At 38.4% G+C, this 22020-nt stretch overlaps 1 protein-coding gene across 1 annotated transcript in view; it reads right to left on the bottom strand.

Moving 5' to 3' along the window:
• The window catches only part of LOC106519620 (zinc finger DHHC-type palmitoyltransferase 14), a gene marked incomplete at its 3' end in the record, with an annotated part of 52171 nt that overhangs the window by 4975 nt on the left and 25176 nt on the right, over nt 1-22020 (bottom strand). The window contains 4 exon segments of the mRNA XM_014011370.1: nt 542-590; nt 975-1112; nt 4635-4787; nt 19233-19393. Of these exon segments, the coding sequence (XP_013866824.1) occupies nt 542-590; nt 975-1112; nt 4635-4787; nt 19233-19393 (501 nt within the window).

The raw sequence follows: 22020 nt of genomic DNA, 5'->3' as shown, positions 1-22020 counted from the left end.
ACACACTCGGCAGGATCTACAGAACTGCTTCAACATCCCAAACAAACCGTATTTTTATTCCCGCGTTCAAGATTATCTTTAGTGCAAAAAACATCTACAACATACGCAAAATCCACTTTTTTAGCCATTAAATGCTTTTTGTTTTGTGGAAATTTTGACTGTAGTTTCTACCTGTGGTGTGTAGATATCTTTATATTCCGTTAAGAGACAGTGTCAAAACGAGTTGATCTGAGAAACGCCTCAGAAAACTGCTGAGAGGGGCTTGTTGAGTTACAGTAAGGAGGAATACACTCCAAAGCATTGCAGTTCCACTTTATATAGACCCTAACTGAATGATTTAAATGTGGAAAAGAAGGCTTTAAAAGCAGGATATGTCTCCTTTAATTAGAAATATTAGAAAATTCACAATGAAAGTTTATAAATAAAAATACCAAATATAAAAAGAACAACAAAGAGACTATATACGTATAAAAAAAAATCATGATTCTTTAAAGCTTGCATTCAGTATTAATTACCACCAAGTGTTCAARTAAAAGGATATCTTGCAGGACTATATTTAAGTGCGTTGAGGAACCCACTTTGATGTGAGACTGTGAACAGAAAGAGTTTTCATTAGACCTTTGATAGTTTCCATCAATGTGCACACTGTCTAACATATTAGATTTTATTACTTTTTGTACTGAAATGAAAACTGAAAAATACAGATTGTAATAAATACAGTTTAAAAAATGGCTTTTTAATAGTCTTATTGAACCCATTACTGCCCCTACTTCAACACTTTCCCCACAAACTATTATTTAAACATAAAAATGTCGAGCTGAGTGGTCCGCTGCCTGCTCCCAGCTGGAAAGATGGTACCCAGCCAGAACTCTGCAGCGTTTCACACCGCCCACTTACAACCTGCTGGCTTGGAGCACACCAAGAACGCAGCCAGGAGGAGTGTGTGTCTGCAGCACGCCAGAGAAGCTACTTACGTAAAATGATGTGTGTGATAACAAAGGCGAAGATGAAGATTGTGAGGAAGGAGAGCGAGAGGATGAACATGTAGAAGAAACGGTAGTTCCTCCTTCCCACACAGTTCCCCACCCAGGGACAGTGGTGGTCAAAACGCTCTGAATGGAAACGGAGAGAAGGAGGGACATGTTCAGATAGGAGGACACAAAAAAAAAATTCTTGATTTCTTCTCACTGCAACAAAAACATTTCCCCTGTCCGAAGGTGGTGCGTGATTAGATTACACAGGCTGAGAAATTATATTCATCAAGCACATTTTCAGCCACGAGCCAGACTTTATTGACTAAATAAAACAATAAAATCTTTAAAAACATAACCTGGTTACTTCAGTRCGAACTGAAAATGATGGAGATTAGTGAAAAGGGGAAGTGTCGCTCTTGGTTTTGTCAAAACAAACTAAAAAATATTTCACACAGTCAATTTTTTTATAAAACTTACAAAAACAGAAAAGACGATCTGCTGTCACGGCTTAAAAAAACAGAACAACATTTGATCAAGTCTAATGGTGCGTTCACACCGAACGCGATTTCAACGTCAGGAGCAGCAGGTTTACATRCAAAGTCTATGGTGGACGCGCTTCAAGCARCGTCGGGAAGTKCTGCGGCGCCTCAAGCGCGATTAGAGCAGCRCGATTTGAATGATTTGAACGATCTGAGCGTTCGACGCGCTGAGGCGCAAATCGCTGAAGTTAGAAAATCTGAACTTTTGCAGCTCGACGCGCAGCGTCAACCAATCAGAGAGACTCCACTGTGTGACGTAGTGACATATTTCCTGACGGGACAGTTTACTGAATGATGTCCACTAACCTGAAACAGATGGAGAGGAGCGCTTTAGCTGAAATGAGTGCCTGCAGTCGTGTCCTGATCCGCAGCAATGCGTCACAGCGACTCATCAGACTGGAAAAATAGTCCTGAAAGCGAGCTGTGAGCCTCTACTCTGAATTATCTGGTGAATTAATTATGAATTAATTATCTGATGAACGTGACATGCTCTTGCTCTCTGTAAATAAAGCAAAGCCACTTCCTCGTCTGACAGAGGAGGGAGGGGCGGGGAGGCTGTTGCCGTGAAGCGCTTCAAGAGCTGTCCTGCGTCTGACCTCAAAGTGCACAAGCTTCAAACTTCAGCGTTGGCTGCGATTTTGAAGCTGAAATCGCGTTCGGTGTGAACGCACCATAAGAAATGAGGTAGAGAAGTGTTTTAAAACAGATAAAAGCCTCTCAGCCACTTCAGGACACTGTAACTGAACCGTTATCACGTTGCACGATTAAAAATACTTCCCTTCAAACCTGGCAAACATTTGAATGTACTGCGAATAAAATGTCAGTGAACGCAGCTCCAAGTGTTCATCTACTTGAGATATGAAGTGACTTACAATTCTCCCTCATTTAAACGAGCCAGTAATATTTTATTCAGAAAAAGTGCAAACAGCTTTATTTCACTTATTTCACCGACTGCTCTGCGTGAGAAAAAAAACAACTAGTGTCATCATTCCATCAGTCTCTGTGCTGCAGTCTAATCTTCGAGTATGGACTACTTGCTGCGCACAGTGGTAGCTACTTAACTAATTAATTAGAGCCATTATTAGCTTAGTGAGTTGAAATGACCCGCTTTTGTCTCCACTGATCAATGCCTTGTTGAAATGTGTCTGGGAACCGGAGCATCCAGCCCGAGGGAGAGGAAAGGTACTACTAGTCAAACTTGATTAACACAGAAGTCTAACAGAGGTCTTAAACAGGAAGTCTTCAACACAAAAAAACGATCACAAATTCATGCACGTCTGTACTCTTATGTTCGGAGTTAAAAGTGGTGGGAATAAAATGCTCAGTGGCATTATCCCTCTGATGATGGTTTTCAAATTAAATAAACTCAAAAACGGCTTCATAAAGATGCACTATATCCATATTTATGTGCCAATAATCCTAAAGCTTTTATTTTCTGCTTATGTAACAACATAATTCCCCCGAGGCAATCATTAAAGCTTTGAATCTTCTCAAACTGAGCACACCAAAGAGGGAAAAAAAATAAAATAAAAAACAGCAAAGAGCAAAAAAATTACCATTAAAATCAATTATTGAATCCCAAGCCTCCAGTGTCTAAGCTGTGGTATTCTTGATTACTTACAGCTCGACTTAAAACAGTCAGTCCATCTTTTTCCTAACAGAGTGAGACGACTGCGAGGGATGGAGATGCTGTGTGTGTGTCATATTTCTGCTCTTTCACAAGCTTCTTCCATCATTCCTAAGGGGATGACAGTCTTAATAAAAAGGAAGTGACTCCACTATACTCCTCCTCTTCACAGCCACCAGGGAAGGCCTATCCATTCTGCCTYCTAACTTATTTAAGAGCATATTATCCCTCTGGCTTTTCCAGCACCAAAGGACGACGGAGACAGGATAACAGTTTTTTTTCCATTGTCATTATAATCCCACTTCCCTTTTTAAAAGCACACATCTACCAGTTTATTGTTAATGTTGATCATTAAAGAAGACAACCATGCAGTGGGAAGTTAAAATTAAAGTCACTACTTATATTCAGATTTAAATTAGTTCCCATTTAGGTGGTAATGTGTAAAATAGGAACAAAGTGATTCATTAAGCCATAAATTTAGTTAAAAAGTAGCACAAACTGTGAAAATGTTTGCCTGTTTATACACATAAGGACGGCTCACAGATTCATTATTTTATGTTATAAAGGATCACCGAAACTGACGACAGTTACAACCTAAAATTATCAGCAGATTTTACTCCCACCCACCTGCACGACAGAGTCTAACTACGTGTCAGTTTCTCCTTTTTTATCTCCCTCCCATCTGTGGCTTCCTTTTCACAACAATGATCGAGTGTGGGTACCTTGTAGACAAACCTTTTTTTTTAAGTTTAGTAGTAAGGAAATAATCCCAAAGCGTTGCAGTGCAAGCAAATTAAAATTAAATTCTCAGTAAAATATCCATAAAAAGTGAGCTTTAGTGTTTGTGTTTTAGCACGTGTCGGCTTAAAATGTGGACAAAGAGCAGCTTTAGGTAACAACTCACACTGGCTGTCAGATAAATGCTCTTTCATGTCTTTCATAGCTTCTGCCTTCCTTCCTGTCAGCGTGCAGCTGCTGCGTCTGATTACCCCCCTTCTCGTCTTCTTCCTGTGATTATTACATCATCTTTGTCTCAAATGTAGTCAGATCCACTTCTGACAGACATTCAAATGCAGACGTCTCTCTATGAGTGAGGTAAAGACAAATTTTCCACATTTCTGTCTCCAGCTTTTACGATCAGCCTTTTCGGCTTGAAGCTGAAGGCACGAAAACTCAACCCTTCATTTCTGTGTTTACTTGGAACCCTCCCTGCTTTCTCTTTTGTATAAAATGCCAAAGTCTCGAAACATATGGTGTGTACTAAATATTCACAGCAGGTCTACAGCATTATCTAAATATTTAGCTTGGCCCGTATTATCACGAACACATACGATCCTCCTGAAATCAGTGCGACTCAAGTGGCCTGAGTCCACAAAACAACAACAAAATCTATAATAGATTATTAAAATCCATGCCGGCCTCGAACTGGGATAGACGCTAAGTATGCAGACGTCTCAGAATTCCAGTTGAAATCCAGACAACATTGCAACTCACCCACACAGTTGTCACAGAGGCTGCAGTGGGAGGCACGTGGCGGTCTAAAGATTTTGCACGTGAAGCAGTACTTCAGCTTGACGGTCTGGCCGTTGATGACGACCTCCTTGGTCCTGGGAGGAGGCCTGTAACCAGTGCTGCCATTGGCCACGTCTTAAAGAACAAAAAAAAAGAGAAACAAAAGAATCAAAGAGGATCAGGGGATTTGAGTTTTGTCTCTGCAGAGCTCCTGGAAGATAGAAAACATTCGAGGCTTTAGGGTGGAAACTTTGGAAGTTTCTCACCAGCTTTGCCCTTTAAACTCCAACATAGCTGCCTAAGATGCAAATGAAATGTGGCCACAGATGCCTTAACAAAACCAGGTAATTAAGACTCCTGTCAGTTTGTATTTCAATGAAACCCTCCCACACAGAGTATCATACAACATTAATTAGCGAGCACGTTTTAAAGCTTAAAAACACTGACGACATCAGCTTATGCTGCTAATAATTTACCTAATTACTGAGCCCAACAATTCAACTGGTTTTCTAAATATAAAACTGCGCCACTAAAACTTCAGCCAAGTTTAGTTGGTGAAATTGAAAACACACTTAACACCACAATCTCCCCAAATAAAATAAAACTGAAAAATAAAAGAGAAATGTTGGCAAGCTGCTCTCAGTGGTTTATGACGGACTAAAAAAAGGCAGTAACAATGGGCTAAATGGTCAGGATGAGAGCAGGGATAGTCTTTTTTTTTTTTTATAAAAAAGTAGAGCCTGTATTTTAATTTTTGCTGCGCTTGCTCYGAGCACATTAACACGGAGCGAGAAGGAAACGCTGCGTGTAGGAAGATAATTTGGAGATCTTGAAGCCTGTGCCGTTGCCTTTAAAGTGGTAGGTGTGTGTGTGTGTGTGTTAGCAAAGGGGGGTGTGAGGGGAGGGTTTAGGGACTGCGAGGCTTGTGTGGGTGTTTGACATTTCTAAAAAGAGAGCAGAGAAAAATGCAGCCAGCGAGTTCTGATCTATTGAATTTATCCCTATTGTGATCAATGTCTCCAACGCGCTCTCATCTCTCCACCGGGCTCGTTCTGCTGCACAGAGGACAATAAACGAGGAGAGTTGAGAGCAATTTAAAACCAATTCAGCTTTTAAAGCACCTACACGTAACCGTGTTATTGTTTAGGTTATCGCACTAAAGTAACATCTGTGTCAGTCGTGTCTAAGGTGCTTCTAAATCAATAAACGAGACTTGTTCCAGGCATTTTAAAGAGCGCTCATATTTATGCTAGCATGTAGGAAAAGATCCACACTGACATATATAGGTCATACTCTGAAAACAGGTATTTGAGGTGGTTGAGAAGGAAAAAGAAGCAAGAAAGATAAGATATAATTAGGAATTTGTGGCCACAGAAATTGGCAAAAAAAATAAATAAAAAAAAAAAACAGGAAAATGAGGCTTAACTAATTGCAAAACAATTACAGTAGTTTGCCTTAATAGACTAACAATAGATGAAAACTAGTAATAAATGTAGACTTCTTTTAAAGAATAAAAATATTCAGCTTAAGTTTAATTTCCACTTGTTTGGAGTTAAATACAAGAACAAAAAATAAAAAGAGGTATTTGTGCTTTACAGAATGTAAAGATAAACTTTCACCAATGTAGAAAAATCACAAAGTGATAATAATACTAATACGGATATGGTTTTATATAGTTAGTTTTTGCTTTCATTAACTGAAACCAGACTACAGGGCATACAGTATTTTTTATTTAAAAAATGTAATAACTTCATTAAAAAAACTATACACAGCAGAAGAAAAACATATACAAATAAATAGAGCTGTGTATTGGCAAGAATTTGGCGATACGATACATATCGTAACAGAGGGGTCACGATACGATATATCCCGATAGATTGCGATACTGTAAGCAAGGCAATATATTACGATATATTGCGATTTTTTGTCCAAAATATCTATTAAATAAAAACCTCTTACTGAAGAAAAAAAAGCTATTGTTTACTTACAATTCTAATGCTACCCTTACTCTCTGGTGCACGAGAGGTAGAGGAGCCAAATGGCTGGCTCACTGCTGCCAACTAGTGGTCAGAGRCTGAACTACAACATAAAAATGAACGGCTGGCAAGAAGGTTGACATTTTAATCCTTAATWAAAAATCGATACAGGGCTTTAGAATATCGATACAGTATCGGGAAATGAAATATCGCGATATTTCAGTGTATCGATATTTTCTTACACCCCTACAAATAAAATGAAAGGCTGCAGAAAGAAGAAAAATATCTTATAAGATCTGCCCCTTTCCCCAAGAATAAATTAAAACAAAAGTAATTTACAAAAAACTAAACAAAATCATCAAAGCCTTGGTGAACAATTCATATAGATAAACACATTATTCCATTTCTTATTTCTTTAACAAACCAACTCTTATCATTTTCTTAAACATAAACATTGATCTGGCATTTTCATATCACTCTCCAGATTATTCCATAATCTTATTCCTTGGACTGAATTACACCACTCCTTCAAAATCGTTCTAAATTTAGGTTTCACAAATATCTCTATCCCCCTGAGATTATAACAACTTTCCCTCTTAAATTCAGTTGGATGTTTAAAACCAATATGTTTTTGTGAACCCTATACATAACCTGTAAAATATAATAAATCAACTCATAGATATTGAGATTATTATTTTATCAAATTCTAACTGAACTTGTGCATTTTTATTCAACTGAGGAGCAAATATAAACACGAATTTCCAAACATAGGCTAAAGACAAGGTGGAATGACCCACTGCTTAGTCTGAAGTCGACACCGTAATTTGTTTAAATCTACTGTGTGATGATAAAGTGCGTACACCGTGAGCAGACCATTCACTCCACTGAATCACAGATGCCTGCAGTAAAGTGGTGTGAAAGCGGGGGTGTCAAAGTAGCTTTTCTGCTCTACAAAGCCATTTGTTCACTTAGCCATCCTGGCAGCAAAAGTTTAGGCTTACATCAGYGTCTAGAGGGGAGATTCCCCAGAGAGATGGTCCAGGTCTAAGAGCTTAAAGCTAGAAAACAAGGCCAAGTTAGAAGAGAGCGTGATGTAACAGCACTTACATATGGTATACACACTTACACACATGCAGACATCACTTGTGGTCTTAAATATAAGTAAATATGACCTCGAATGGGTATAACACACTACACACTTTTCTGTRCTACTATTAACTTAAAAACGCAGAAGTGGGTGAAAATCAAAGTTTCACTGTGAATTTAGACAAAAAGCCAAGTTTTAGGAATTGTCCTCCGTCTGACCTCATCAGTCCCTGACACTATTGTACTGTAGGAGAATTTGACCCACGTTTAACAGACTTCAGTTAATTAAGGGACTCATTTACAGCTCAGACTTCAGTTGGCTTAAGAACATTACAAACCATTTCTGTTCAAATATACAAGTTGAGAAATAAAACAAGTTTCTATAAATAAATGTAGAAAACCTTATTTTAGATCTATTAAGGAGAAAGACTAAATACTCAGTACTGAGAGGATTAGGCTTTAAAAGGCAAAAAGTTTATGTAGCAGGAAATAAAGCCTGAAAGTGGAAGTTTTATATTGTGAAGTTAAAAATAACTACTGACTGAAGGCTTATATTGAAAATAGAATAGAATAGAAACAGCCTTTATCGTCCCGCGCGGGGAAATTCTGGTGTAGTAGTAGCAGCATGTACATACATCAATCCACACAACAGTATGTTGCGATGTGACAATATCAATAGTAGCTAAATAAATAAATGAATGAATGAATGAATGAATGAATGAATATTTGGTACTTTTAGGTAAGTTTTGTACCTAAACATCAAAATAAACAACTTTGAACCATTTCAAAATCGTATCTAGAAGTTCATCTTAATAAAAAAAAATAAAAAAAGTTATATTATAAAGCATACATCACTCCAGACTTAATATACAGCATTAACAAACACATTCCCACATGTTCAAGCATCTGAGCTTGGCATTTTCTTTTGTTTTAATTAAAAAAAAAAGAGCACAGCATTAACAGCCAATAAAGACATCATCAGTAGATTAAATGTGGTGATATTTAACCCTTATCTCATCTTACGTCAACCAAGGTTTCTAAGCTGTTTGTAGGGAGTCGGGCATGAGGTAAGATAATAATAAAAAAAAGTGTGTAAAATAATTATTTACCTAAAGAGTACAAAGTCTACTTTCAGCCATTGTTTATTTACATTTACAGTAAATCAAAAATCAATGTTGCTGTTGTGTGTAGCTTCTTCCATCCTTATCCAGCAGGGAAAAAAATTCATTAAACGTCTACAGACTTGACTAATGTTTTTCTGGCACGTCTCAGGTGTATTAGGCTTRAGAAGAAAACCCTTCAGCTGCAGAAATTCACTGAACGGAGAATTCCTCTCTGACCAGAGTTTGAAAGCAAGAAGAAATCAGCATGTGCATATCGCTGAAGGGGACATCTAAATTCTTWTAGGAATGCACATCTAATCAAGAAAATATTGTGCTTTATCTTCCCAGCCCAAAGGAAATCCAGGTGATCATCAGTTATTCTAATGTTTGGATGATGTTACAGCTGTTTTTGTACTTTACACTTCATTAGAAAATATCAGGYTCCCTCAAAACCAAAATGCCACTCGAACTCTGGGCACAGGCCACGGTTATCTCACTTCTTAAGGACTGAAATGTTTCGTCAGGCTCAGTGAAACCCCTACAGATKGTTCAGAATGTGGTGGACCTTCTGGTGTTTGAGAACCAAAAAGGACACGTCATTCCAGCACTCACGTTGCCCAAAACAAAACCACTATCACATGCTTACAAACTGGACCTGTGCCTAAATCTAAACTTGATCACATAGAATCCTCATCCTTTCATCTTTATGCACATGGCTGTTGTCCACATTGTTCCCATTCAAACTCAATGTTATGGGAAAAACAATAAACTACCGAAGCTACAGAGGATGGTCGTCAATCTTTTCCTTCGAGAATCTCCTAAACACACATCTTTTCCAAAAAGACATCCTCTCCTAACATGTCAACACTCCTAACTTATTACTTTGACTTGTCTTTGTCCTTTAAATAAACAATTACTCTTACACCAAGGTTTCTTGTGACACTGAATATGAATGTTCCTGACTTGGAGAAAGCATCAACTAAACGACTACACGGGTATGTGACTAAAACTCAAACAATAAGAAAAGCTATGCGTTGCTGTACATGGAGGGTTTTTGATTATTGTTTGCTGTACTTATTTGCTTCTCCTCTGCTTTGTTGCAGWGTTCTGTAATCACTGACGTGCCCACACTGCATGCAAACAGGCAGCATTAATAAAGGCCCACAGTAAATGCCAAACAGGCATAGTATTTAATGTGCTTATCCACGCTTAACACATGGTTAGAATAAGCAGCCCAGTTTTTTATAAAATATCCCACCGGATTTTTTTCCAGCTACATGATTTGGTTTTGTAACTGATCCCATTTAGTCAAAAGTGAAGTTTAGATGATGATCTATTTATAGCTTGAAACCACATCTCCCAGTAAATTTTGCCAYATAAAAATAAAAGGAAAGACAAGAGTCTAAGAAATTATAAAGCTCCTCTTCACTGGTTACATTCTGAATGCAGTCTTAGGCTGACGGTCTTCTGCCTATGGCTACGTTCACACTGCAGGCAAATCCGACCCAAATCTGATTTTTTTGACCCATCTGACTAATATCCAATTTTTTTACGACAGTCTGAACGAGACAAATCCGTTTTTTTTTTTCAAATCCAACCCAGGCCGTTTCAGTATGTGGTTTTAAATCAGATATATAACTGATGTTTTCAAAGTGACTGCAGTGTGAACGCTCATGTCACATTCATCTGACTTTTTCATCAGGAGGGGGTGAAGGATCGATAAGACACTAACCTCAAGTCTCGCTGTTTAAATCTGTAGCTCYVYRTGTTTMCAGCTCCAAAACACAAGTCCAGTTGCTTCATCTTTTTACTTTTCATTAGTATGATGATAACAATGTCCAGCCTGGGTCGCGGAGAGTATCGATCCCAAAGTTAGCTACTCGGTCGATACTTTTTTCCAGCTCGTAGTTTCATTTAAAAAAAGCTTCACTGGAGCATCCCGGTCAGAGGCAGGTTCAGATATAAACACTGAACTAAAGAAGCAGGTCAGATAATTATTTAATCGGCTCTGATTAAACAACAACTTCCGATTCGATGTGCAAAATGTAGCATCCATGCTAGCTCTGTAAACAAACAAGCCGGCTGATGAGACGTCACGTCTTTTACTGTGCATGCGTGTCACATCAGTGCTGTGTAGCGTTCACACAGGGGTGTGATGCAGGTCACATTTAAAATGTAATGTGAACGTTCACACAAAAAGATCGGATTTTTTCAAAAAAAAAAAAAAAAAAAAAACGGAACTGAGCATTAAGACCTGCAGTGTGAACGTAGCCTTTGTTTCAAGGGGGAAAAACTTTGACCATGAAGTCTCAGGTGTGTAATTTCATTAAAAGGGAAAGTGCAACAGCTGGACAGAAAGATGACAATTAGGGAGAAAGTATAGCCATTAATAGGACAAAGCTAGAGACAAATTCAATTCAATTCAAATTCAAAWATACTTTATTRATCCCAGAGGGAAATTAGGTGAAGCACAAAGCTTTGTGTACACTGATTATTAAAGGGGTGGGGAGATATTATGTACACTTAATTCAATTCTATACCACAGTCAAGTAACTATGTTGCCTTTAGTTGTTATGAAAATGTTGCATTTATCAAAAATAAATTCGACTTTGCATCACAGCCTATCTAAACACCTTGAAATTGGCCTCCGTCTCTTAAAGAGGACCCATTTTAGTTCCTTGAAGATGTTAGGATACATTATGTGTGCTATACAAAACATGTTTATTAGAGTTAACACAAAATCATTTTCAGATAATAAGATTTCACCTGGTCAGTTCTGCCTGTTCTAAGCTCCCTTTAGAACAAGTTTATTTAGCACTTCAGATAAAATGGCTAGTATAAGCAGACGCACAATGGTACAACCCAGAGCCCTAGAGAGGCTGCGGGCAGTGCAGCCCCCGCCTGGCGCCTGGGTGCTGGGGAGGTCAACACTTGTCTGTTGCCGTTTCCCGACGCCGGCGAAGACCAACAGAGGGGCGGTCAAGTTCCACGCTCAGCAGCCTGGAGGCTCCCGTATCATAAGATATGCTCGGTGGTGCGGGAGTCTCAAGTCCTCTAGAACAATTCCTCCCCGCCAGATTGGTTGACAACGATGCACCGTGCGGCCACCTTGGGGGAGAGTGATAGACAGGTGTCTGGGGAAGCCAATGGGCATCTATCACCGCTTCCCGATGCYGGCGTAGTGAAGGGGGAAAGGCGGTTCGTGTCGCAGCAACATGGACCGTCGTCGCTTCCCCAGGCCAGCGTTATGGAGGGGGAAAGGTGAAGCTGCTCACATCCTTGTCTGTCAAACATGGCCGTGCACTACTGTTCAGCAGTAATTTGTGSTAAATGACAAATTATGTTCATGTCAAACAGCAATACTAAACGCACAAAACATAATTTACATCGCCATCAACTGCAGATTTGTGACGACAGACAGAAGTTTCCTTCAGTTGAAAGTCCTGGACAAATCCTGCTGTGTAGTGGTAGAAGTTTTCAAAGAAACTCCCACTTCAGCACATCTTCACAACAACGCTTCAGGGGAGGAGTGCTCTGTGGGGCGGGAGCTCAGCTGCAGACTGAGATCCTGGGAGGAGCTAGGAACAAATAGGTGGTGCTTTGTACCAGCAAGTGTTTAGGCAGCTCCACAGGAGATTCAAGAATTTCTCATGCATGAATGAGTCAAGGCAACACTCTGGTAGGGCTGGGCGGTTTGACCTCAAATTCATATCACAGTATAAATTGAACCCCTTCACGGTAACGGTATATATCGCGGTAGAGAATTATCATAAAAAGTTAAGATAATATAATTTTTAGAGCATTTTTTTTTAACAGAAAACTGTAATCTTAATTAAACCCAACGTTTTTGCTTTAATATCTGCCTGCCAAACAATGAGCTTCTCCCTGATGAACTTATCAGCTGCTGCTCTGCTGCGCGCTCTTCTTCATCATCTTCATCATTAGAGTGGAAGCCGACTTTATATTAGCAAGATGGATTTACGACTGAACAAAYGTCCACGTCTTTTTTTTAAATAATCTCTGTGGGTAACAACACATAAAAAACAAAGTTTTTTTCTCCGACAACTGGGTGTGAAAAACTACAGTTGTTAAAGCTTTGCTCTACACGACGTGCAGCAAGAGGAGAGGAAAGGAGAGGGAGGAGGAAAAGATCCCGCGACACGACGTAACTTTTCCTAAAGCGGGAGGGGGATATTTTGAGGATTTATCCTCTCTATACGCGTTTTAAAACACTAGAATTTCTTCATTATATTTCGAACTCCTGCTCAGTTGTCTCTGCACTCGGAGCCCTGTTCACACAGGTGCGATGATGTAATGACGATAGGACGGTAGAGTATAAATTTCTACTGTAGGCCAACTTCATATCGTTTCTATCGTCTACCGCATATACCGCGCAGCCCTACACTCTGGGTAAGCTTTTGATGAGGGAATGAAATTATAACATGATATAAAGCTCAAAAAAGTTGGTTTTGCATAATACTCTCATTTAAACTAGTTAAAGAAGTAAGAATTCACAAGACAAGGAAGCATGACCGAGAGAAAGCAACAAAATTTATTACTACTACTTCTTTCAGCTGTTCCCTTTTCAGAGGTTGCCACGAGAAAACATCTTCGTCCATCTTACTCTGTCTACAGTCCAACTACCTCCATGTCCTCAAACTGCTTCCAGATGTCTCCTCTCTGTGTTTTTTCTTGACAGCTGCATCCCTAACATCTATCTACCAATATACCTATTGTCCTTCATCTGCACGTCCAAACCCTCTCAGTCTGGCTTTTAACTTTATTGTTCAACCCGAGTTGTTCCTCTGATGATGTCATTATTAATCTTTTCCATTTTTGTCTCCCAAGGAGAACAACATCTAAAACTGGTCTCATCTGAACAAAAATAAAAATAAAAAAATAAAGGCATCAGGACGTTTTTTTTGTCTGTACATTTTCTACATGGTTCAATGTCAAGAAATCAAGCTCCATTAAGATATAAGAGTGCACACAAGAATGAAAAGGTGCCTAATGGATGGAAGTATCGACTCAGCGAGCAGCTTTTTGCTTCAGTCAAGGCCGGTTCAATTATTCCCGAGTCTGTCAATGTTTCTTCTCTCAAATGTTCTCCAGTAAAACAACTCTACTCTCTGTTCTCCTGCACCCCACTGAAGCCGTCTCCAGCAGCTGTCTTCTACAATATTTTTAATCTGCTTTTGATGTCCCTGTCACTGTAGACCAAACTACAGAGAAAAGAGAAAGAACAGAAAACACAAATGCTTTGTTCTAATGCAATTTAATAAGAAGAAAATGACAAAATTGCATAAGTAGCTTTAAAAGTGAAATGAAAAGAGAAGAAAAAACAAGGAATTTTCTTTTGTCCCTTTTCTTTTAGTTGAACAGTTCCACAAAACAATCCAGCAGCCATTTAAAACCCTAAAGGCTTGTTTTTAGCATTTTGTGAGGTGATTTTGATGATGTCATCTTGGTAGAACTGTGTAGGACAAAGCGAGGTTACTACAGCATTGTTTATGAGTGAAAATGTATTTTATTGAGACGCATCATTGTTTATTCTGTTTATAAATATGCTAATGTCATTGCRGGCAACAACATTTAATCATCTATGACTTTGAAACAGTTTCTTTAAGTCTGTGTCATGATGAGTTCTTGTTAGCTGACACATGGAAAGGTTAGGAGGCTTTATCCACTACATGCAAACCTAATGGTTATTATTCAGCCAAAAGCAAGGAAGTTAAACATTAATGTGGCCTACTCTTGTTGGTCACACAGACAGGAAATAAGAAAAGTGATCATGGTAGTGGTTTGAGTATCCACATAAATTATAACATCGTGATTTGACGCTGATTGGTGAGGACACAGGATGCAGCACAAAAACAAAACCGGCATGCAATGTTCTGAAAATGAAAACCTGTTTCTGATCATTTTGGTCACTGCCTGGTTATTTTAACTTAAGACCACATCATAAAGTCACTGATGTATTCTGGCTGATTTACTTTTCCAATTTAACATCTAAGGTTGGCGGTGGAGAGCAGACTGCAATCAATGGAGTTTTGTGATTACTTTTATTTATGATAATTAAACTTGTGCGAAGTATTTGTGTTTAGTGGCATTGATTGGTGCAGTGATCATAATTTAAGCTGGACTGTGGGCTGATTTTATTTTTACCAGCAGCACAAGTGAGCCAAACAAAGTGTTAGAAACAGACAAAAATTTAGAAGTGTTGCTTAAATGAATGTCGCTGAGAAAGTTTTGCTATTTTATCATCTCAACTGTATATGTTTTGGAATAATAAAGCTCTAACATAATGAAGATTTTACAGACAAAACACGTTTTTTAAAAGACAAAGTAAATCACTCAAAATTCCAAATTTTCCATAAAATAACAGATTACCAAACAAGATCTTCAAATCCTGGGCTGCAGTCACATGACTCGGATGACTCCCAAAATTCAGAGGGCGGGGAGGAAATGGATCAAAATGGATCACAGCAAGTATGCTAATCCCCTAAATGGGCTGGCGCAGATGAGATATCACGAAAAAAATGCATGCATTGATCCATATTGTCTTAATAAAAAAAAAAAGACTTGTCATTTAATCTGGAGGATTTACCTGGTGTCGAGGCGACTGACAACTATCTGATGCTGCAGACCTTGTATTATACGACGAGCCAGATGAAAGCTTTCAAAAGCCTCGAAGCTTACAACTATTTTGTTTCAGGTTGGATCAACCATTTAGGATCCAAAGAAGCTTGAAATGGCCGTCAAATTGTTTCTGGCCGGGTGAGTGTTGAGTTGTGCTATTTTCAGTAATTATCGTTAACGAATTAACCCGTTATTTCTGTTATATGCTTGAATCTACTTGTCATTAAGTTATTTATATTCTGTAAACCCAAATTCGAATAACTATGCAATAAAATATCTGAAAATACGATTTAAACAATACAATCTCCTGTTAGAAAGTGGTTGCTGCAAACTCTTGCATTGTTGTCAGTTTCCACAACTCACGTTTTTAGCCGTCGATTGATCCACTTTTGTCGTCTTTTTTTCTGACATTACTTTCGGAACACGAAAAACACCATATTTCCCTTGATTGGAGTGGTTGCAACAACCGTACGTCAATACTACGTATGTCATCAGCAGCCCAACAATGGGATTATATTTGGAATATACAATACATCAATACGTCTTACTAACTTACTTTTAATGATTTTGGATAGAATAGCATATTAGCTTTAGATGGGTGCAAACTTCGCAATGGTAAAGAGGAACATAATGTGGATGTAAATCGATAAATGAAAGTAATTACATTTATTAGTTATTGCATATTTAGCTTTTCATGTGGATTCACTTGTTTGAGATCGTAGTCCTTCTTTGGTRAACAACTTCATAAAATATAACTAAATACCGGTAATCACAATCTTAAGGTTTTTTTAAGGGATGCAAATACAGAAAAATTATTTATTTTTGTGTATTTGAACATTTTTTGTTGTTACACAAAGGCCTCATAAACAAAAACCTTATTACAATCATGGAAGGGCTGGGCAAAATCGTATCATGTGCAATTAATTGTCAATAAAACTCAATTTTTGCCACTTTGCAGTTACTGTAATTAGTGCCATGTGATGACGTATTTTTGCGTACAACGCACTGTCACTATCAGGCACGCATGTGAACCTGAGCTCAATGGTGCAAAGCTGCGTGGAGCAGCTGACACTAACCCTACGAACTTGTTTAAATCACCTAAAAACACCTACATAAACTGGAGTAAGAGGAAAGCCAGAAAATGTGGACAAAGGCCATGTCATTGGCCACGTGCAAATGTCCTCTATTAAGWCATATTAATCGTTACCGGCTAAATGCCACAATTAATCAAGTCGTGGTGATATTTAAAATAACCAAATAAAATAAATTTAACAAAACAAGCAGACAGTGTTTTTAAATCTAACAATCATGCTTTGAAGTGTATTTTTGGAAAGAATGGAACGAAATGAAATGAAATGGACTTTGCCTTTGGAGTCCGTCCTGAAAATTGCAAGCAAGTTTGAACCATTTCAAAAGTAAAGAGAGTAACACGCCTTTCTGGTCATGCTTTACTCTGACTACAGCTTCACAGAGTTTCCTGGGATTTGGCATGCAGTAGCTGAATTAATGCCAGCCTGTCTAGTCCTGACATACTGGGCAGCCAGACATGAACAGACATCAAATGCAGCACAGCGCTGAGAAATCAACTCTTGTTTTGATTGCAGTTGGAGCTAAACAACAATCTGTGCACCCCTGTTGCGGTGGCATCACTCTCTCACAATGTCTAGTGTTTTCCCTGCTGCATTAAAATTAAATGACAAGACAGAATGGGGATGACACATGCAAAGCTTTATGGGTCATGCATTTATCAAACGTTCCCACCGTGCCAACAAGCGACGTTTGATTTTGTTTGAGGCAGACTATACTTCACTCCAACCTAAAACTGAAAGCGTTTGGCAGACAAAAGCAATAGCTGCTCACATAACAACAGCAGAAGTTTAGCTATCAGCTTTCCCTTCTGGGATATGGAATGTGAGAGACCCAAACGGCTCATGGTGTTCAGAGATTAGGTCCTTCAATGCTTGGGCAACAGATCGATAAGGTGTGTGTTGAACTTGAGCCTTGTAGCACTCTGCTTTCAAAACATTGTCAACTATTCATGAGGCTGTTGGTGAATTACAAAATTTCTGGGGCCACTGGTTGCTTCAATGACCAGGTCTGCATGCATTATTAATGGAGGTGCAAAGTTTGATAGATTTGAATAATAGAAACCTAATTTCAAGAATTATGTCATTGTACTGGTAAGCAAATGTCTGCATAGAATTGTTCAGTTTAAAAACACAAAACCAGTTTCAGGACTTGTGGTTGGTATTTGGGTCATGCTTACATTTTTTTGTTCCCTAATTTGTTTATCCTCTGAAAAAAGCTCATTCCAGTAGAACATGGAGCTTTTACTCAGTGCTGCCTCAGACTGCTGCTTCATGTTTTCTGTACTCTACCTTTCCTTTAAAGGCTTTTAAAGCCTCCTAATGAGATTAATTAAACCAGTCCAGAGTTTGTTTAATGAGATTCTAATGGCCTGAAGCACGGAAAAGAACTAAAGGCTAGTAAACAGGAGCTTCACATTCCAAAAACAAGAGACCAAAGGTTTAAAGGAAGCTTTGAAAATCAGGATTTAGACAGCTAAACTTTAAGTGGTGATAATCTTTTTAGCTACCAAGCAGGACGGTACTTTATGAGATTGGGTAATCAGTAAAGAAAGAAAAGTGAAAAATAAGCATTACTGTTTGCACTCGAGAATTGGACAAATGACATCCCTCAAGAAATCAAGAGGACACAAAGGAGATGTTAATAAAGAATGACAGAAAAAGGGAGAAAGTAATGTGTCCTGACAGAAGAGATCRGTGAAAAGAAAAGACAACGGAGCTTCCTGATTCTAAAGTTCTCAGCTGTTKTAAACAAACTATTATAAACTAGAGTTGAAAGCCAAGAAGCAGACGAAGGGTTMATTTTAGCTTCAACAAATGGTGGCAAATGACAGTTCAAAACTTTTCTGAAGTTAAAATACTTGTCTGGAATATTTGTCAGAAGAAATGTCTGAGAACCACTCAAGCCAAAGTACATTTTTGAGTTTTAATTTGTGCTTTAACTGCCTCCATCTTCCCATTACCCTGTGACTTATTCTGTGTGCCAACATTTGTATTAGATGTGCCATCATCAATGTGGGCTCATTKCAGGCCATTATTCATAAAGTAACAAAAAATAACAACTGTGGTATATATTTTTTATATTTTTTCTAAATATTTAATTTGTTTAAGTAATGGGGCAGATTTCCTCAATCCATTTTTTATCTTCTTTTTCTACTGCTTGTAATTTAGTCCAAGAATTTCACCTAATTTAGAAAAAGCAGCAATCAAACAGCAGTTTAGAACCAGATGAGAATCTCAGAGAAGCTGTAGTGATATAAAATGATAAGAAAATTTGGTCAGTGTAGCACCAAAATTTCATATTAGACTAAATGCTCAGTAAAACATWACTAAAGACCCCAGTATTGTTGACTATATGGGTTTATTTTAGACACCTCATTCAGGTAACGTGTCAAGGAGTCCCCTAAAGCTCATACAACAGCTCACTAAAGCCACACAAAGTAAATCTTTAATCAGACAGGGTAGAAGAAATGAACAGGAGGGGTGATAACAAGACAAACACAAAAGATTCCTCTCTGACACCACAAAGCAAAACTCTATTTGCACCCTTTGTAARGCCAGAACAGTGGAGGACTGACAAAAATATACAGGCACAAAAACAGAAAAAAAAAACATACAAGGGAAAAAGCCTAAAAAAAGAAAATGATATGTAAGAGTTGTATACTCTTATGCAGTTAAGAGTTTTCTTACCAATTTGTCTCTCCAAGTCAGCTGCCTCATCAGGGGTGGCCCTTGGTAGCACCCCAGGGTCACTGAAACTGGTTCTCAATAGAGTCCCGAGTACAAACAGAAACAGCGCACCTCCTACAACTGGGATGATCGGCGTCAGCTGCAGTGCCAGGAACGGACAACTGGTGAGATGGGGGAAAAAAAAGATGATAAGTAAAAGGTAAAAAGCATACCAAAATGTATGKTTTTGTCAGCTACAGGTTTAAGGCAGAAATATTTTATTTTTAGCATTAAAGCATAACTCAGTAAATTTGATGCCTGTTTACACAGATGGGTGTCAAAATTCAGAACCCAGTAGCACCTTTAACCTGCAACTTAATGATCACCGAATGAACTCAACAGGCATACGATTAAAGGTTCCCCAGTTTTAATTAGATTATTTCACATAATCTCATTAAATATTCAAGTATGCAGCTCTAATCCCATTTAGTCTTACACAGGTGGGGCATATCCTGCTGTATTCCATTTCATTTAGGACTCTCTGGTTTAAAGTGGTAGTCAGCAAAGAGAGAGACCGTTGTGACCAAAAGCAGCTAAATCAACATGCAGTGAGTGCATGCTATGACAGATGCTATGGATGAATGCAACAAAGAAAGGGGAGTTTAGTGACGGTTTTCAKTAATAATGACATTCATATAAGATGACTTATTTATTTGGTGATTTAACTTGTGTCAAATACACAAATTCAATAAATTACATCTCATGGACTGTTTGTTTTAGCGTTAATTTGTATTAAATGCAGTCCTAAAACAACTTTCATTCAATMAATTTATGGAACTGACACTAAAATGTGCATATTCTATTTGGGTTTCTCCATAAATCCTCTCAACATCAAACACTACATCGCTATCACACCAACTCACTGGCCTTCAGATTTAACCAAGGGCAACTATACCTGACACTAATACTAAAAAACAGCCCAAACTTTATGTAGGCTTCTTGTGAGAGTTTTGCCCATGACAGTGTTTAGAGGGGATGTAAATTTAAACCTAGAGCTTTTATTTAGATCTGTAGATTGATAGAAAGCAATCTTACAGCTTAATCAAAAGTCCTTTTAAAGGTTTTAAAAAAAGGATGGAAACACAATGACTAAATCCTGTCTCTTGATGGTGTAAAACTAGATGGAACAGGGCAGCAGCTTGATTTTTTTTAAACTGATGCTATTTTTCCATAATTAGGACTGTATGAGAATACAGTCTGATGACAGTTTTTACCTAATGCATGTTGAAGCCTATTGTCCTTTTTGTACAACAGGATCAGTTTAAAACTGCTTTATAACTTGATTATGTCGACACCTTAGTGACTTACGGCATGCTTGTTTCAAAAAGCTACAGGTGTTAAACATCATGTTGGACAAACCGAGGCTACTTTCCTTTGAACAGGATCTGAACAACACCCTCATTTACGCAAAGCACTCAGTTTTCCTCCTTCACCTCTGTCTGCCCTTCAGTCTAGCCATGAGCTGCATGTATAAACACTTTCTCAGAGGTTTTCTACACGAGCAAAGCCAGGTTAAAAAAAGGCACCATCTGAAGTTAATTTATCTGGCTATATTATGTTACTAAACAAGATTTCTGCTGGTCCACACATCTGTCACAAGTCATCTCGCAGCTGTTTGCATGTCGGTATTCTTACAACAATTTTGGCTAAAGATACAGCAGGAGATGATAACTGTGAGATTTAGTAGTAGTAGCCAAAAAAACAGATTAAATCAAATGAATAGCTAAAGTACAAAGTGTAGYAACACGGATAAGGGCAGCACAAGAAATATCTCAGAAGACACAGAAGGGCCAAAAATMAGGCATGCGAGTGTGTGCCAAAGACAACAATATTTCCACAATCACTTTCAGGGCTTAAAGCCGGGCTATCATGGTACTCCCTCAGGGCTTTCAGCCAGCAAATTTCCTTGGGCCAGAGGGCTAACTTTGGTTTTAGGCAGTCTCCTTGTGAAAAGCAGAATTTATATCTGGGAGTTGAGATGTGGAGACCTGGTGCGTGAGAAAAAGTTTCAGAAGCTCACTGTTAAGCCATTTTGAGAAATGCTACTGCACTGGAAACTATGTGCCTTTGTCTCTGAGGATGCTATTAGCTTGGCTGAGAATTTAGAAAGAAATAACGTCAAAAAGCGAGAACAGAGTCTGCTGTAATGATGAGAAGTGATAAAGCACAATAGGATAGAYTTTTAAGATGATGAGGATTATAAATAATTCCAAAAACATATATTATAAACATTTGTTGACATATTCTTGTACTTTGACTTGTCACTGCTCCAAAATGTCAAAATTATYCTTTTCAGACTTCACTAAACCCTGTTCATCTGAAAAAAAAAAAAAAGAAAAAAAAATCATGCATCACAGTTACCATATCATGGCAGACTCAATGCTTGCCACTTCCATCACATCAACTTCTGCACCAAAGGTCTAGCTGTTACAAATGACAAGTCCCACGTGAAGAGCTGGAAACACTTTGCTCCATTTTTCAGAGGGGAAACAATAAAAAAGAAAAAAAAATACTAGCAGATTTTTGACCATTTAGGCTTCGCTCGAGGGAAACACACACACACACACACACACACACACACACACACCCCCGTGGGGACCGTGCATCGACTTCCATTCATTTATTTAGACTTTAGCCTAACCCTGACCATTTACCCTAAAACTAGATACCACATAGCGGTAACATAATGACCCCCGCACATACAAATGCAGAAGAACTCAGAAGTCTTTATTCCTAATAAATGTCACGC

This window comes from Austrofundulus limnaeus, unplaced genomic scaffold (assembly GCF_001266775.1).
Source record: "Austrofundulus limnaeus strain Quisiro unplaced genomic scaffold, Austrofundulus_limnaeus-1.0 Scaffold2, whole genome shotgun sequence".
In the NCBI taxonomy this organism is placed as follows: Eukaryota; Metazoa; Chordata; class Actinopteri; order Cyprinodontiformes; family Rivulidae; genus Austrofundulus; species Austrofundulus limnaeus.
This window is presented reverse-complemented; position numbering and strand designations above follow the sequence as displayed.